Source organism: Malaclemys terrapin, chromosome 4 (assembly GCF_027887155.1).
Source record: "Malaclemys terrapin pileata isolate rMalTer1 chromosome 4, rMalTer1.hap1, whole genome shotgun sequence".
Taxonomy (NCBI): Eukaryota; Metazoa; Chordata; order Testudines; family Emydidae; genus Malaclemys; species Malaclemys terrapin.
The window spans coordinates 108,911,731-108,931,104 of record NC_071508.1 but is presented as its reverse complement, the minus strand read 5'-3'; the positions used below and the strand labels follow the sequence as shown (position 1 = coordinate 108,931,104).

Sequence of the window (19,374 nt, the reverse complement as noted above, 5' to 3'; positions counted from 1 at the left end):
AACCCTTCTACATAGTGCAAAACTGATTATTCTAACACATCCTTCATCATGTCATTCAAGTTTCTATGATTTGCATTAATCCTCAGCCTAAAGGATACAGTTGTGAAAGAATTAGAATAACTCAGCTGGGAACACTAACTCGTAACTGTTATGCAAATTTTATTTTAGATTCACATTTCCAGGTTATGCATCAGAAACTGCGATTTTGCTTCTGAGCTACAATATAAGAAAAATAAACAGAGAGACAAAGAACTTGCCTAACTTCATTCTGAGCCAACTTTCTTCTGGCTTGTATGATTGAATTTGATTCCTGATATATATTTTTTCTCATTTCTCTTTCCTTTTAAAGCATGATGGAATCAATTTTTGCTCACTCTCAGTTTTTAGAAAACTGAAATTCAAATTGAAATATATTATCAACTTTGGTCTTTCAAAAAAATTTCATTTTATTTCCTTTCTGAAACTCTCATTCCTTCTAGGAGTTGATCTCCATGTTCTTTGCATGGGAGCATGGCCTGCAACAGTGGCTTCTGGCAGAGAAACAAATAATAGTTTCAAAACAGCAGCAGCCTGGTCACATGATATACACAGGGAAGAAAAAAGGAAGCACTGCCAGGGCCTCAAACATTGAGGTATTTAGAAGGGTGGAAGGGAGGGCAGATAGCATTTGTGGCCCAACACATTGGGGATCTGGGAAAGTTGGGAGAGAAATACGTCCCCACTAAACTAAATAGAAAACTGATCTGGGCGGGAGCAGGAGATGCATTGCTATTGGAGAGTCAGGGAGGGTGCATAAGGAAATATCACTGCTAGGGAAAGGGGCAGTACTCTACCCGAGGTCAGTGCCAGTTAGGTTATAAAGCCACCCAGGAGAAGTGAAGTAACTCCTCTCTTTCATACCACATGGACTGGCTGCCTCTGTCCTCCTCCCTTGCCAGTGAAAGCACAGGGGTTTCTGCCAGCAAGGGTATGTCAACACTGCAAAAAAACACAAAACCAAAACAAACTACAGCAGTGAATCTCAGAGACCATGTCTGCAGATTCGGGCTTGCGCTCTGGATCTAAAAAATAGCCATGTAGATGTTCTGGCTCAGGCTCTGAAGCCCAGCCTGCTCCCTGGACTTCCTAGCCCAAGCTCCAGCCTGAGCTGGAATGTTTACACAGCTATTTTTTACTGCTGGAGTGTGAGCCCTAGTCTGCAGACCTGGGCGCTGAGATTTGCTGTCATGTTTTTTTTTTCTGAACATACTCTAAATTTCTCCCTTCCTAGGCCCCTGTCTGCTAGCATAGCCCATTCAGGACTCCCTATCTTCTGTGAATTTGCTGGGGATGGGGGGGAAACAGTGAAGGAGGGGAGGGGGGGTGAAATCACAATCATAGGCAGATTTCCTTCTAGGACTATGTCCTCTGGCTTCCAGACATCTTAGAGGTGCAGGAGCAATCTTCTCCACTGGCAAAACCAGACTTTTGATTTTCAAAAGTGCTTCAGCTCCTCCCCCACTTAGTAGGCGAATGTACACATACAAACACACCCCTGACCTCCTTCTACATCAATTTTATATCATCATAACATGACTGTGATGAAACTACTTCATCAGTTAGAGAATGTAAATTAGAGAAGAATCAGGCCCTATATATCTATAAGTAAGCATATACACATATACTCACTCACCATTAGATATGTATACATACAGTCACTACACTTCCCAGCCCCACAATGCTGTGGCTCTCTAACTGGGAGCCTGCTCGTGCACGGCTCTCTGCTTTGGCAGCCCTTGCTCCCTGCCCTAAGGCTCTGAGTGCCAAGAGGTGCTTTCCTGGCTACAGTGTGTGAGGGAGTCTCTTGGCAGGGGCACTGCTGCTCTTTAAGTGCCTTCATATTATGCTGCCTGCAGTTTTTTAATATCCTTTTGCACTCAGTGCACGCCCCTAGAGTGGATAATGGTGTTGCTGATGCTCTCTCAATTTCAGGATGACAGATTCCGGGAACTTGACCCACTGGCCAGCAGGGATTCACGGGTGATGTCCCAACAACTGGCTGAAGCTAGTCACATCCAGAGGAGACATGCAGTGGGATCAGCTCATACCACTTTTGCACTCACTGACAGGCAAGGGCTGGGAGCCCACATGGACAAGGCTAGAAAGAAAGTAAACAGGGAGGTCACCAAGCTATTCCTGGAGACCCGGAGTTCAGTCAGACAGCATAGGGACATCTGTTTACAATCAGCCGGAAGTTCTCAGGGATGATGGCGTACATTTATCAGATGGAGGTGCTCACATACGGCTATGGAATGTAAGGGTATATATTGGGCAGGTGTTACCATAGATACCATGCAGGGTGGTTGGGTGTGGGAGTGGCCAGGCTAGTCACTGGCACCCCCTGTGGCCAGTTTCCAGTGAAGTTAAGGGAATAAAATGAGCAGATCCTAGAGAGAAAAGATCTGGGATTTTGGTGATGGACCGTGGGTGAGACCTTGTGGCCTTTGTGGGCCCAGGTGCCCACCCTGATGCACCCTCTATCCCTCTTGCATGGGAGAGGGTGCTAGGACTCAGAGAGAGAGATGAGTCCTGGAGAGTAGGCTGAGGAGAGTCTATCCCAAGTTATGGGTTATGTGGTAAGGAGTCCTGTAACCCCTGCACTGGTTTCAATTAAATGCCTGGTATAGGACAGTATGGGTGATGGACAGGTAGCACCCGCCCCATATTAATGTTTAATAAAAGTTGAGGCCTTCCACTTAATTCCATGCATGTGTCTGTCCTCATTTTGCTGCTTTGTCCACATCAAATGTGTTTGTATAAATACGCCTCTACCCCGATATAACGCGACCCGATATAACAAGGATTTGGATATAACGTGGTAAAGCAGTGCTCCGGGGGGGGTGTGGCTGTGCACTCCAGTGGATCAAAGCAAATTCGATATGACGCGGTTTCATCTATAACACGGTAAGATTTTTTGGCTCCCGAGGACAGAGTTATATCGAGGTAGAGGTGTATATACACACACATACACCATATATGGTGTTCATGTTATAGATCATTGAGCCATACATTTAGGCCTTGGCTACACTTACCAGCTAGTTCGACGGCTGGAAATCGAAGTTCTGGGTTCGACTTATCGCGTCTAGTCTGGACGCGATAAGTCGAACCCGGAAGTGCTTGCCGTCGACTGCGGTACTCCAGCTCGGCGAGAGGAGTACCGCGGAGTCGACGGGGGAGCCTGCCTGCCGCGTGTGGACCAAGGTAAGTTCGAACTAAGGTACTTCGACTTCAGCTACGTTATTCACGTAGCTGAAGTTGCGTACCTTAGTTCGAATTAGGGGGGGTAGTGTAGACCAAGCCTTATACTGCTCCCAGTGTTCATTATTTTCATGAGTCTCATGGTATTTGTTTTTTTTAAATCCCCAGTTCCTGGAGTCAAATGAGTATGTGAAAATCTCAACTTCCTTTTAAAAAACGAGTAAGTTTCCTTCATGGTTGCAGAAGAAAGTTTGAAAACATGAACCAAGTACATTCTAAAAGCTCTGATACCAGAACACAAATAACTAGAGGGTTGCACACTTTGTTGCTTCTGTAGGGTAAGTGCAGTAACCGTCCCAGGACCCCCTTGCATTCCTCCATTCCTCTCCAAGCTCCCTGTGTGCCAATCCTCCAACCCCTGCTATTTCAGGGACTCCTTGCAATCACCCACTCATTCCAGGGGCTTCCTGTGACCCTCATCTCCACCTTTTGCCCTCATGACAGGGGTTCTGTGTGCCCCTCATTTCTCCACCATGCCAGGGGCTCTACATGCCTCCTCCTCCTCCACCACCTGTATCCCCCATCCCCATATCATTATGCCTTCTTTCTCCCCATGCCAGGTGCTCTGTGTGCATCCCATTCCTTTTCTGTTTGGGAGAGAAGTCTTCCAGGGTGTCAACATTTTTAAACTGTATTCAGAAGACGGGCAGAGCTGAGATGGGGTATGTGTGTTATGTTGAAGGCATTAATGGCCATCATCAACCGCTTCATTGACCCCTAGATAGTTACAGACCTCATTAAAGCTGGAGGGTCTGTTAACCAGATGCCAGGGGCTCTGTGTGTCCCCCACACACCTTTCAGTTTTTCCAATTCTCACCGAAATCAGTAGGGTTCTGCCCATAAATACCTAGAACATTTCCTGAAATTTTCAAATTGATCAGATTCAGGGTTCAATTACATTGCAGGCAAATAAAGAAGCAGACAGTCAGAGAAATCCACTTAGCTGAGTGCCCTTGTTCGCTTGGCCAGAAAGAACCCCAAAATTTATTATATTTTTTAAAATCTCATTATTTTGAGCCAACATTGTGATTTTTTTGAGGCCTGACTCATGATGTTTGAATGCTTGGAGTTGCCACATATCTTGGACAGCCTCATCTGCACTCTGTTTGCTAATCCATCCCTCACATGGGAGATGTGTAACATTTCAAACTTCGAACAGCTTTAGACAGTTGACATTAAAATTAAACCAACCTGCCACAAACGCGTTTCCTATTTTCTCCCCACAGGTGGGATTCTTTCTACACTCCTTCCCTTAAGAAAAGCCCAATTTCCAGAATGAATATTTTAGTCCTGGACTCATTATACAATCTCTCATCGCCCTTCAAAAGAAAAGAAATAGCAACCATATATACACCACTGGAGAGAGGAGATCTCCAGCTTTTCAGTGGAACTCAAAGCACTTGCTAGTTGTAGCCCTAGTAGGTCATAAGATAAAATGTATTACTTTCAGTTTAATTATGTATAGAAAAGCTTTTTATGTACTCTCCCCCCCAAAACTTATTTGTTATACTTTTTCTTCCTCAGAGGCCTATGCTGGATTTATGTTAATTAGCCTGGTTTTACAGTAGGAGAGAAAAAATTCAACCCAATAAATATATTTTAAAAACCTCAAACATTTCTTAAATATATTGCACACCCAGAATACATGATAGTGCCCTATAAAGATTTTATTTCCACTCTGGTACTCATTTGGGATGACCCAAAAATCGAATCCTAGAATATCACTCACACATATGGTGGCCATCCCAAACTCATACTGATACTTCTTTCAGTGTTTGCATATTATATATTTGCATATCTTCAGAATCTGGTCACTTTCTCTCAGTGTTTAATGGCAACAGAGAGATACAATTTGTTATTCCACAAAACTTTCTAGATTCAGCCCCCACTCTGTGAGCACCTTCAGACCATTTACTGTACTGTTTACATTGCACTGAATGTAACCTATTTTGTCTTGAGTTTGTATTTGTAAGCTCCTTGGGCATAGATCTTGTTCTTTGTCTGGCACACTTGCCCAGTTTGTAAAGCATGACACAATCTGGGAACGCTATATAAAATAACAGTCATAAGGCTAATATGTTTCTAATTATTATCACACTAACAAGTCTTTTCTGACGCAGGCAGAAATAAGATGAAGGCTTCTAAAAAGGCAAAGAAGGATTTTTCAGGGACAAGAGGGGAATATCCATAAAGAATATTTTTAAAATGTTTTTCGTGTACTTTTCCCATCTGGCAAGTAAGCAGTCAACTCCACTAACAGAGGTTCTGTGGAAAGTACTCAAGTGGTAAGGTTTTAGCAGCAGGCTGATTCAAATACAGCAGAATCTGTAGTGTATTGCATAGCTTGGCGTGCAGTGAGAATCAGTAGTGAGCTGACTAAATGGTTTGAAATGAAAACCAGAGTCAAATAGGGATGCATACTCAGTTCAATACGTTTCACTTTATATTTAGAAACATCTTGTCCAACTCCCTAAGTAACATTGATGGAGGCTGCATGATATTGGGGCAAATTATCATCTTGACTTCACAGAAAATATCATCATGATAATGTCTACAGAGGAATACAACCAAAAAGCATTGGACAATCTGTATACAACAGCCAAACAATCGGGATTAAAACTGGATGAACAAAAGATAAGAATAACAGAAATAAAAAAAAAGAAACAGGCTAAGTTAGTCATTTATGCTGTAGATGTCGAACAAGTAGACAGCTTCTGCTTATTTGGGTTCCATCATAACACATGGCAGCCAGTGTGACGAAGATATCATCAAGTTGAAAGTTATTGCAGCAGAACATTTGTGTGCTTGAATAAAAATGTTTGGAACTTCAAATCAGTGTCCATGACACCTAAAACCAGATTATATAGTACATTAATTTATGGTTGTGAAACATGGGTGCCTACAAAGCATCTGGAGCAAAAGCTGCAAACATTTGAAATGAAGTGCCGTGCCGTATTCTAGGCATGACAAGGCTAGATAAACTAAGAAGTGACAACATCTGTAAAAGACAAAGTGTAGTGTGTGACTACAATCATCAAAAGCCGCCAACTGCAATGGTTTGGCCATGTTGCTAGAATGACCCCATACCTATTGCCTAAAATTGATGTCTATGGAAGAGATACTCCTGGGGGAATTCTGCACCATTGCACAAGCACAGAATTAATGCCCCCACAGATTCCCCCCCCCCCCCGACACAGAATAATTTATTCTGACAGGTAGGCAAAGGGAAACTGAAATTACACCTTTCTTCTGGCACCACATCAGCCCCTGGTGGGAGAGAGGGAAGCTGGCTCACAGGCCAGAGCAGTTAGCTGCAGAGAGGTAGGGGGCAGAAGCTGCATTCCTCACAGTGTCCTGCCTGCAGGGCTAGGTGAGGAGGCATGGGATATGGGGGGGGGGGATGGACAGACCAGGACACACAGGGCTGGTGGTAGGGGGTTGCACATACTGGGGTTCAGAAAGGGTAGTGAGGGTATAGACTGGGATGGGGATATAGGAATTAGTGGGACGACAACATTGAGCCAGGGGCTGAATGGGAGTTGGGGTGCAGGGCCACATGGGGACAGGGGGAATGGGGGTGACTGAGAAGGGGTTCAGGAACACAGGGGGACATGTGCAGATATCCCTGGCTGAATGGGGAGTGGTGGCGCAGGGACACACAGGAACAGGGGCAGATGTGCTTGACTGAATGGGAGAGGCTAGGGGTCAGCCAGGATCTGCATGGGGGAGGCTCCTCAATTCCCTAACAATACCCCCCCAAAAAACACCTGTTCCATACTTTTCCCATTCACACCCAACAACCCTCCAGGTTCACGTCCAGGCTCCTTCCCAATAATTACTCCAGTCTCCCTCAGCTCCTCTGTTATCCCTGACTCCCACAAGTCTTTGCACTGCTTCTGAGGGGTGTGGGAAATACAGTTCTGTGATGTAATTTAAATGAATTATTACTCAAAAGTTCTGTATTAATATGCCTAGTAAGGAATCTATTTGTCAAAAAACATTTCCTGAATCTTTTTTTGTTGTCTGTACTGTTAGAGATATTTGAGGACAGGTATTTTGAAATAAACTACCAAAATAATTGAAACTGGCATGATTATATGGTGTTATTTTGACAGGTAAAATATGCAGAATTTTAAAATACCGTGTTCAGAATTTTTAGTTTCTTAGCAGAGAATTCTCCCAAAGAGCATGGTGAGAGAGACCGTGGACATCAAAGGAGACAGTGGTATAACAGAATATAAAACCATCCAGGGAACCCCCACAACTTGCTCAAATGGTGGCTCAGAATAGATGCAGACAGAATCCGCTCATAACTTTGGCCCTACCCAACCTTGGTGTTGGGAAAAGGAGATGAGGATGATGAAGGGAAGTGGGACAGAGTAGGGGTTTTTCACTTGTACTATTTTTGCTAGTGAAAATAATGAAATTTCATGTTGTGTCAAGTTTGTACATTCTTTTATATAGACCTCTCTCATTTTACCACTAAAATATAGGAAGCAAAAAGGGAAGATATCATACCCTCTCTTCACCCTCTAATGAACTTGTGTCCAACGTGTCAACAGAAAACTTCATATGTGAGATTACTACTAAAGGTAGCACACTGTGCACTGGGAAAACTAGACACACCCTCTAAAAAAGGTTTAAAGAGCACTGAACTACTAGTATCACTGTTATTACTTAACACAATAAATCTTGTTCTGATGGCAGCAAACAATAGGATTTGGTTAGTGTTTGATTATTTCAGTTTGCCTCTTTTCTCAACAATAGGAAATATAAGGAAGCACTACAAATCAGCAAAGAGACTTAGGCGTACTCTGTATTACAGAAGAGGATGTCATTATTATACTGGCTGAGTCTTGGAATGTAGTGTTACTAGTTTGTGACCAAAAAAACCTCATGTACTGAACACGACACTGACCCCTTTAAGTTTTATATTCTCTTCCTCAGTGAATTTGTTCAGGCCCAAACTAGTACAAGTGGCTATCCACCGCTATTATAAGCTGATTTATTCCCCAATGATAAACAGAGGTGAAACCGCAGAAATGTTCAATTTAACTTTTGAGAGTAAACTTAATCCCTTTTTATTCTTTATTATTATATTGACTTCTACAAAAGTTATGGAGGTAATATTAAAAGCTGCATTGTAGCTTTTCTTGATGACGTATGTATACACACAGGACTGAATTCTAAATGTGCTAGAAAAAAGCAACCACTTAAGACATCAAGGGAGAAATGGCATTTACTGGTCAAAAGTTCTCTATTTCTAACCTTATAAAGGACTCTATAACCTAGTTACTAGTTGGTACTGAAAACTAAGGTCAGAGGACATTATTTTAATTCAGTTTATAATTTCATTCTTTATATATATATATAAATATAAATATAAATAAATAAATACCATACAATAATCATAGATTATCAAATACCGTAATCAAATTAGCACTAAAGTGTTAAGTGAAATTAAAGGTCAGAACTTAGTTAACTATGTGGTATATTCAGATATGCTGGCAGTAAGTAATATTCATGTGACTGGAAGTTAAGTATTTGCATCAACAGACTATAGTCTATTGTCTGCTTTAATGTCTGCTGCAGTGGAACTTTTTAATGTTAGAATAAAAGTGTACTCTGAGTCTTCATGCTTAGAGACCAACTGAAATTCTGAGCTTGAATTTTTGAAGTGTCAGGATAAAAAAGTAAATCAAATTATTTACTATTTTCCAAGTCCTTTCTAAGTGACTAATGTTGTTTTGTAATGCATTATTTCTAGTTTACTATAGTGTATCAAGGAATTGCTAAACAAATTAGTTAAAAGAAATACTAACAGATTCCGTGGAGTTTCTATTGACTAATAACCAAAGGCAAGGTTTTCAAAAGTGCCAATGAGATTTAGGAATACAAGTTGCTTTTGAAAATCTTCCCAAGTTTTTAATAAACATAAGGAACATGGGAAGCATTAACGGCTACTAGAAACCTGCAAATGGAATCTCCATCTCAACTGAAACATTGTGTGGAGATACAGAAGACAAGAAAAATACTGTGTAGTTGCAAGTTTTTTTGTTTTTTTTTAAATTGGTAACAAACTAGTCCCCTTCTGTTTTAAATGAACACAGCATTCATGTATCACTGCATTATTTCTACATACCATGTCCCTTGTAATAGCTATACATTCAACTTTCAGATTTTCTTCTTGTACTGATGTCAAGACTTCTGCAACTAATCTGTTGCCAGTATTGTAGGCTGATAAACTAGGAGGTCAGAATGAAGAGAAATAGTAATACAACTGCTCCCCCATAAAACAACCTAACTTCTTCACTGGACCACACAGCAGTTCCCTTAGAGACTAAACAAATCCAGTGATCCATGGAGAAGTTTTTCACAGGCCTCCGAAATTAATGAGAGAATGGCTGTCCCCTCCATTAACTAATATAGAATATAAAGGCAATAAAAATTCTGCATTACATAGGAGTCTAGAAAAGAAAACAGTTCTAGAATTTAACAGATTTTGTGTTTCCTAAATTAATGCAGCTAAAGCTAGTTAAGTGCAGATAATCAAGAAAGCAATAGTCTCCATCCAGGGGTGCTGGAACAAATTGTATAGTGGAGGTGCCGAGAGCCACTGAACCACGACGGAAACCACTTCAAGGCATGCGGTGCAGCAGCACCCCCAGCATCCCTAGTTCCAGCACCTATGGGTCTGTCTGTTTTTTGGTGAATGCATTGCTGCATCACAACTTTTTGAATTTCATCAAGAACACTGAATGAGAATTACTATACAGAAAAAACCCCCAAAGCAATAAAGAGCAGAACTATTGAAACAAAACCATATTAGCCATGCGACCATCTTTATTAAAAGATACTTCATGGCACTGAGTCATTGTTAAAAAACAAACAATCGCAGGAGATGACACCTTGCATTTTGGAATAGGGCTTGGAGATCAGAAAGGTGGGAAATCTAGAAAAGAAATCTGCTAGCTTCACACTGTTTGGAATTTAAGGCCCATGGAACATGTATAACCCAAGGCAGTTATATATGTTCCTAACAAATACCTAAGCAGTAAGGCCATTTCCTCACTTACATTTATAAAGCCATGCAGAAAATTTCCCCTATGAGTCATCACATATACAATAATATAAATGATTTTACCTGTAATAAACACGTAGTGTCTGAATTTCTTCTTCTAGTTTTTTATTCTGTTGAACAGCAGTCTCTCTCTCTTGTTGTATAGCTAGCAACTTTGCCTGCAAATAGATAGGTGATAATTATTTAAGAGAAGACTTGCTGTTTTAAGCACAATGAAAAAATACAGCAATCCTTTATGAATGTTAATTTCAGCTCTATTGTAGGTTTGATTATACACAAAATGGTAGTCCTCTGTAATATTACCCATTTATTCATTACTAAAACATTCTTAGTTAGTTGGTATACTATTGTAATTGTAAGTATTGACATCTTTCAGTCGGTAATGTTCTAAACAAATTTCCCTACTGCTTTTCTATATTCCTAGTTCTCATATTAATTTCTTCAATTTTATCCAGCTGTTTGTCAACAAATATATTTACATGGTATTCAGAATGCTAAATCTTGAACTAAAAATACTGTTTTTAGAGTGCTAAGTAAGGGTATTGACCAGTTCCTGTGATTGTCTGAGAAGAGGTCTGGAGAAATAAGTGCACATATGTTTCATATAGCCCCATAGCTTAATCACTTAAAATCTAGTACTAATAGTGATTTAGGACTCCCCAGAGTACTCAGGTTTTATATCATTTATTTAATATCTCACAGGATGATTAGCTGATTTAACTACAAATTATGACTGGGCTTGCATTGTATTTCTATCATATATGTAAGTCTGAGCACTAGGTAGGCTTCCCTACCATTCAATATATTTTTTCTTATTTTGAACATTATACAGCTACTGCGGATCAACCAATTACCAGAAGTCATAGGACATAAAACCAAAAAGGGTGTGTGCAACTCCTTAGTGTATTACCATGTGTGAATTCTGTCAGCGTCCCTGGCCTTGCACCCACCAACTCCCTGAGGCTGCAAAAAAAAGGTCTCAGTGAATTCTAGACACGATAGATGAGCTGTGCATACATGGAGTCGAAGAATATGTTTCAGGCATTGGATTGGGACTCAGTAGATCTAGGTCTGCCAGACTCACTGTATGTCCTTGAGCAACTCAATCCCTCTGTGTCTCAATTTCCCATCTGTAAAAATGGAGATAATACTTCCTTTCATCCACCTTTCTTTTGTGTATTTAGACTGTAGCTCTTCAGGGCAGGGACTGTCTTACTATTTATATGTACAGTGCCCAGCAAAGAGAGGCCCTGATATCAGTTGGACCTCTAGGTGCTATTATAATATAAACAAGTTATAATAAGCTGTTAAGGGAATAACAAGCACAGACTATTTTACAACATGCACAGTTTCTTTTAGCCTTGAAAGAAAAGGGTGTTAATGCTTAACCTCTCAGTAACACTGATTTAGAGCTCCTGATGCTGAACGGCAATGCACTTTGCATTAGCACTTGGAGCTGGCAAGCCCTAACTCGTGGCACTAAGAGGTTAAACTACTCTCCAGGTGAGCTGTTTAAGTCCTGAGCCTGGTGCTGCTTACAGCTTTGCAAACAGAATTCACAGAACACAAGAATGTTAGCCAAACCAAGCTATTTTCTATAATTATACCGTATTGTCGGTGAAACAACATACTTAAAAATTGGAAAAAACATGCTTGAATCAAAGTAGGTGGTTTGTTCTAGAGGCCAATAATTAACATCCTTGCCAATTTTCAGCGTACTGTGAAGTGTGATTGAAATGGTAGACTGGAAGGAAATGTTTGCAGCAGACACACCTACGCAGAGAGAGATTAACGGCTAGTCTCTTTAGGGAAGTATACAAAAAAGTACACCTAGCATTCAATTCACACTTTTCAGGACAAAGTTCAGAAGACATTGGGGCCTGAGACTCTTATTTATGCCAACTTTGTACCGGTCTAACTCCACTGATTTCATTGGAGTTTCACCTGATTTACACCAGCATAAGTGAGAGGAGAATCCAGCTCACTAGACTCAATATAGTCAAAAATAACAAAAACAGAAAAGTAATAGGCATGTTGCCAATCTTCTCAGCATGTGATTGGTGGGGGTGGATAACAAAACATTTCAGCTTGGGTATGTGATCATGACAGGGCAGGGGGATTTAGCTGGGAGTGGGGTGAGAGAGAGAGCAAGAGCAAGCACCACGCAGTGAGGGTACTTATCTGGGATGTGGAAGACAGGTTCAAGTTCTTGCTCCAGCTAGTCTAGGGTGGTCTTTCTCCTCAATTGCGCCTGGTGGAGCTATTCCACTTGTATAAGTAATCATAGCTCTGTGGTTATAGAACTCACCTAGGATGTAGGAGACCTGGGTTCAAGTCCTTGTTCCGACTGATTTGGAGATTAAATAGAGGAAGAGAAAGCCCTGAAGATTGTTTCAGTAGTGGATAGGCTCAATGGTTTACACTTGGTACAGCTGTGGGGTGATGAGGACATATAAATCTAAGCTTTCTTTCTACTCCCTCAATCCTGGAGTTAAATGAAAACTGGCAGCACTTAGCCAGCAGAGAATTGCCCTGCATTACAGATACTCCCTTCTGGCCTAGGTGTGCTGGCTCCATACCCTACACCCACTGTCCCCATCTAAGATGTGGGAAGGGGTCCACTGCATTTATACTCCACTAGCAGAAGGTCCATTAAGGGCCCAAAGCTAGTGGTGGAATTTAGACCTCTCTCACAACAGATCTAAGCAGAAATGGAGTTAGAGCTGGCCTGAGAATCAGGATATTGTAACTGGCTCCCTGACACAACTCTCCTGTGCCCAGCAGAGATCTGGTGTCCATAAACATTTAGGACTTAAATAGCTGAAATGTTTGAACACGATGGAAGGTTGTTACTGTGCTCCAGCAACAGAATTTTGATTAAACTGAGGAGAGAAGTGGGCATGGAAAATCAATGTTAATTTGACCTAGGCAGCAAATTTTACAGAGTTCTGATCTTTCCTCCTAAATTTTGAAAGTGGTACCAAGATTCATCTATGTATATCCTAATGATCGACGTGATAGTCACAAAATAAAGGACCCTGCATACTGCATTATCTCAGACTCATAGACTTTAAGGTCAGAAGGGACCATTATGATCATCTAGTCTGACCTCCCGCATGATGCAGACCACAAAAGCTGACCCAACCCCTTTCCCTTGACTCTGTTGTTGAAGTCCCCAAATTCTGTGATTTAAAGACTTCAAGTCGCAGAGAATCCTCCAGCTAGCGACCCCCACCTCATGCTGCGGAGGAAGGCGAAAAACCTCCAGGGCCTCTGCCAATCTACCCTGGAGGAAAATTCCTTCCCGACCCCAAATATGGCGATCAATGGAACCCCGAGCATGTAGGCAAGATTCTCCAGCCAGACCCTCATTGGCCATTGATACTATTTACCAGCGATGGCACGCTGTTGATTATCTGGGGATGCTTTCTAATTATTTTTAAAATGATCAACATGCTGAATAAAATTCTGACCCCTTATCTGCACTATGGGATATCTATGGCATGTTACACGCATGTATCACATGATGAACTCCTCTTGACATCAAGGAAAGCTTCTCATGGGGAATAAGGCTCCAGCAAAGTACTTAAGTATGTGCCTAACTTTAAGCCCTTGAGTAGTCCCATTGAGTTTAACGGGATTACTTACCCACTGAAAGTTACGCACATGCTTAAGCACCTGGCCGAACCGGGGCCATTTTGCAGAACTAATTGCAGAACGTATAATAGAGTTCCCAAGTGGTGAGGACAACTGTGACTTTATATTGCCCACACAGGCACAATTTCTGAAGAGTACAAGGAAAGAGATGTAATCAGCCCTCAAGTGGTTGTATATCTAGGGTTAAATCCTCAGCGCTGCCTTTGGTTGCTTTGCATTGCTGAGGTAGATCAAAGCAGCCAGAAAGCTATCCTAAAGGGGCAGCTGATGAGTCCCCCTGGCCTGGGTGGAACAAAGTTGGTGTCGCTGGCTTATGCCACCTGTGCCCCCACTTGCTGGAGGAGGCATGGCAGGATTTAGGGGATGATTCAGATTCATTGACTGTCTGACATTTCTCAGGGGCACAAACGGGCTAGATCTCAATGACCTATTAGTTTGTATCTAGAAATTGTAATCAGCAGGAACAGCAAATTACACTGTTTTACTCTGCAATCTAAGACCATGCTCCCCAACCCAATCCTTACTCTGTTATTTAGGACTGTTCAGGGATATTTGCAGCAGACATGTAAATGACAACACTGGTAGGGGTCTGTGTTTTGCATTAGTCTTAAGGTTGCAGACAACAAATCCTGCATTAGAATTCCCCGTCTGTCCCACAGGCAGGGCCAGTGCTACCATTTAGGCAAACTAGGCGGTTGCCTAGGGCGCAAAGATTTGGGGGCGCCATAAAGAGGTGCCCCCAATTTTTTTTTACAGCGTTCCTACACCCCCTTCCCGAGCGCGCAGTCGCCGCTCCACTTCTCCCGCCTCCCAGGCTTGCAGCGCCAATCAGCTGGGAGGGGAGGAGAATTAGAGCGGGGGCGGCGTGCTTGGGGAGGAGGCGGAGCAGAGGTGAGCTGGGGTGGGGAGCTGCAGCATGGCCTCCCAGGCCAGGGTGGTGGGGAGCTGCCGTTGAGGTGCCTCAGGGTCGTGGGGGGGAGCTGCCGCAGGGCTGGGGGGGGAGGGGCACAAGGTGGAAGTTTCGCCTAGGGCGCGAAACTTCGTTGCACCGGCCCTGCCCACATGAATGTTACTGCTACATCACATGATCATTCATTTCTGAAAAGTTCGGTCCTGATTCAGAGTTATGGAAATAGGCCAGAACAAACATTTTCCAGATAGTATAGTCAAGGAAGAATATGGCTTTTATTGCTCTACCAAATAAAAGGAAAGGGCTGAACAGCAATTTTGAGCAGGTAGTGTACACATGATTTGTTTCATTGTAATAAAAGCAAATTGAGTCTGATGCTAGTTAAGCCATGCAAAGAAAGATGTTTTGCAACATGTTGTTTATGCCTTTAGCCCCATAGTCTTCCCTTATATAGTCACCTCACACTGGGAAGTACGGCATAAAATATTATAGCAAATATTTTACATGTAGGAGCTAACTATATGCCCATAAAAATACTACATGCGAATTCTAGTATGTTATCACATTATGGAGGCAAATTGATATATGAAAAGTTCACATTATTCTGAACAGTTACCTTAAGAACCTGCCTATTTTATCTTAGATACATTGATAACGTTTCCTCAGTATCTGCAGTAACATTTTTTAATATCCTATACTTTAGGAAATACCTGAAATATTGCAAATACAGAGGTAAAATGAGTTAGTTATCTCAAGTGCAATCCAAGGCAAATATGCATGATTAATACATGGAATGTACCACCCAGAAATATTTTATTGCATATGGTATTTCTGAAAAACTAAAGGACCATTTTAATCACACAGTGAAGTGGTATAGGGTGAAATCTTGGCCCTACCGAAGTCAATGGAAGACTCCTACGGACTTCAGTAAAGCCAGGATTTCACCCTTAGTTTCTGTGGATTTAAGCACATAATCTCTAAAGCCCAAAAGTCACACGTAATCTATTCAGCACATATGGATTATTACATCTGCAAACTAGTTTATTTCAGGCAGAAGACCATCTTGGTGTCAACAAAAGTGCTTCAAGTGTCACAGCATCAAGTAGTGCATTCAAAACCAAATGTCAGATTGGTTTCTGCAGGCAGGTAATGTTATATGCAGAGATGATAAAACTATTTCTACCTGGAATCAGTTATTATGAAATCTGGCTGCAGGCAATTTTTTAAAACAACAAGAATCCTGTATATGGAGGCCTAGCAAGTAGTTTCTTGTATCACCAATCATAACACAAACTGTGAAAAGGTGAGAATACCACAGACTCCATTTGCATATATCAGCAAACAGTTATTCAGAACTGTAAGGTCTAACTGATTTAGAAGCCTGTGTCTCTATTAGGCTCCTCAGTGCACGAGCCACTTTTGAAAACAAGACTTGGGCTCCTAAGTCAGTTAGGCCTTGCAGTGCTGAGTGAAGCACCACTTAAACACCTTTTAAAGTCTGGACCTTTGTGCTTGTGACAGGTGCTAGCTTGATATCGCAGGTGACAAAGTGGTGCAGGAAAGTCAATGTTGATACCTGGTGTCCAAAGAAAGGGCTTCAGTAACCTGTGATATCAAGTTAGCACATGTCACAAGCACAAAGGCCAAGACTTTAAAAGGTAGTTAAGTGTAGCTCCCCACAGCTATTCAAGGTCTAACTGACTTGGGAGCCTAAGTCTCATTTTCAGAAGTAAATTAAGCACTGAAAGTCAATGGGACTTAGGCTCCTCTGAGCTTTTGAAAATGAGACTTGGGCTCTTAAATCAGTTAGACGTCGCAGTGCTGAGCAAAGCAATGCCTAAATACTTTTATAAATCTGGGCCTAAGTTTGTTCATCATTCCCTGTTCCAAAATACACCACCACACATCTCTCTTGGAAATCTTAGAGTGACCAAGGACCAAATGGCCATATAAAATAAGTGAACAATCCCTCTAGCGTCCAGATCAGGGTTGAAGTACATTGATGGGGGGGACCTACAGAAGCTAACACTGCTGCTGTTATAGGTTATATTTAGGCTTGGATTTCACCGTACATGCACAAACAGATGAAAAATATTTCCATCAATAATCAAAATTTACAGTTATGCAAAGTAAGAAAAATGCTGTTTAAGAACTTGTTAGAGTTTGATTTAAGCAGGTTTAATTTGTGTATTTTGATGTGATGTTGATAATTTGTGTTTTAATGGTTATAAAGCTTTCACTTTTAAAATCTCAGTGTCATTAAATACTTAGGGTCTGACCCCCTCATAATTTCCCACAGCTGTGAACATTTAAATTGATAATCTAAAAAAATGCTTAAAAATAAACTGATATTATCTTTCAAAATAAAAAAATAAAAATCAAATTCTGCCAACTCTAGTTATATTTGTATTGTAGAGAAAGTATCAGTTTTCAGAGCTGTTAGTCCAATATTTTTCACAATCACTACATTTCCCTTTGAAAGGAAAAAACACACATTTAAATTCTTCATTCCTCATTCAAGTAAAAAAAGTCAATTCAGGTAATTAAGCAAAATACTGTACTCAACGAAAAGCAGTTAACTAATTTACTGTTGAATGCTTACAATTTATGCTAAATGGTAAAACAGTTTTTGCTAATTCCATTGAGCAAACAAATAATTAGTATATCCCAAAGTAGTACTTTTTCATTCATATGGCCAAAATCATATAGACCACTCTGTTGTTCTCAGCAGAAGTACCAGTGTCAGAGTTTTGTTGTTGTTTATATTGACTATTTGAAACTATTAAATGAGACCATACCAAAAAATTCAGTTACATCATGTACAGTTCACAAAGATCACAACCCTGCAAAGAATCACAAACATGAGTAGGCCTGTTGACTTCAGTGGCACTGCTCATGTGAGTAATTTTTTTGCAGGATTTGGGTAGGCAAGGAGGGGGAGTTTGGGTTAATGTCTATTTGTATATACATGCCCTGTGTCCGTGAAAGGGAAATTGAGCTATTAGTATGCACAGGCACACAAAAAAAAAATCTAATTAGATATCATCTTCTATACATAATGCAGAATCAAAATGCTGAGTTTAATACTAAGACTTTAGACAAATATGTCACTCTTAAGAAAAGAGCAAAGAAATTATCAACACAGAATCAATACATCTGTGATTAGGAAAATTAGGATTAGTAAAGAATCAATGTTTATATCTCAAATAAACAACAGAGGTGAGACTGCTGCAAGTATCAAGACACTTATCTCTATAGGAGCTTCTTTTGCAATGGACTTGTATAGGAGCCCATTTTGTACGTGTGTTCTCCTTTGATATCTGAGGCTCCAATCAGACCACCTAGCCAAACATTTTGCTTGGCATATTTGGAAAGGGAAGGGAAAAGCAGATTTAAGCCATCTTTCCTAGGGTTACCATACGTCCGGATTTTCCCGGACATGTCCGGCTTTTTGGGCTCCAAATCCCCGTCCGGGGGGAAATCTCAAAAAGACGGACATGTCCGGGAAAATCGGGACATGTGGTGCCGGGCCGGGGGCTCGGGGGCCGGGCTGGCGGGGCCGGGCCGGGCCGGGCCGGTGGTGCGGTGCCGGGGGCTCGAGGGCCGGACTCGGGGGCCGGGCTGGCCGGGACGGGGGCTCGGCCGGCGGTGCCGGGAGCCGGGCTGGGGACCGGCGGTGCGGTGCCGGGGGGGCTCGGCCCGGGGGCCGGCCCGGGGACCGGCAGTGCTGGGCGGGCTGGGGCCGCTCGGCCTGGCCCAGGGCCGGCACCCCAGGGCCCGAGCCGACCCAGGCTGGAAACGCCGGGGAGGGCCAGCCTGGGCTGCGCCTCCTCCCCCACAGCCCCCCCTTATCTGGTTCAGGCTTCCCGCGACTCAAATGTTCGTGGGAAGCAGGGGAGGGGGCGGAGACTTTGGGGAGGGGGCGGAGTTGGGGCGGAGCTGGGGGCGGGGCCGGGGCCCCGTGGAGTGTCCTCCTTTCGGAGGCACTAAATATGGTAACCCTATCTTTCCGCTTTCCCAAACCTGTGACTGCCTGGGGGTTGACCTGCTCCCTGGCTCAGTTTAGAGCAGCCTAAGGGCTGCATTAACTTGATCCATCTCATAATGACACTGGTGAAGACTGCTGAGACACAATGTATGCAGACCCCTGGAATGTCTTGTATGCAGGAGGAATCCTCAGACAATTCATGGTAGCTTTAGGGTTCCTTGCACCATTCCAGTGATACAAAAGGACCAATCAGAGTGGGGTTATGGATCTGTCCTTTATGATTTATCATAACCTGTTCTGAATATAAATATCACCAAAATCTTTATTCTGAACTATGCTTTTCCCCCCTCACCCAAATACAAGTCCAGCCAGGGATTCTGATTAAAATATACCTTTTAAAACATTATGGGAGTCCTCCAAAAAAACATTTAGCTGTTGCAG

The 19,374-nt window shown here is 42.1% G+C and overlaps 1 protein-coding gene and 1 long non-coding RNA gene across 6 annotated transcripts in view; both read right to left on the bottom strand.

Moving 5' to 3' along the window:
- The window catches only part of MIPOL1 (mirror-image polydactyly 1), a 290,887-nt gene that overhangs the window by 74,456 nt on the left and 197,057 nt on the right, over positions 1 to 19,374 (bottom strand). For all 5 annotated transcript variants that reach the window (XM_054025828.1, XM_054025829.1, XM_054025825.1 and 2 more), the window contains one exon: positions 10,442 to 10,536. In XM_054025828.1, the coding sequence (XP_053881803.1) occupies positions 10,442 to 10,536 (95 nt within the window). The remainder of the gene's footprint in view (positions 1 to 10,441; positions 10,537 to 19,374) is intronic.
- LOC128835926 (uncharacterized) lies at positions 5,719 to 9,525 on the bottom strand. Its single transcript, XR_008444712.1, has 2 exons — positions 9,440 to 9,525; positions 5,719 to 6,145 (listed from the first exon to the last, which is right to left on the bottom strand). It is a non-coding gene; the product is annotated as an uncharacterized LOC128835926 (long non-coding RNA).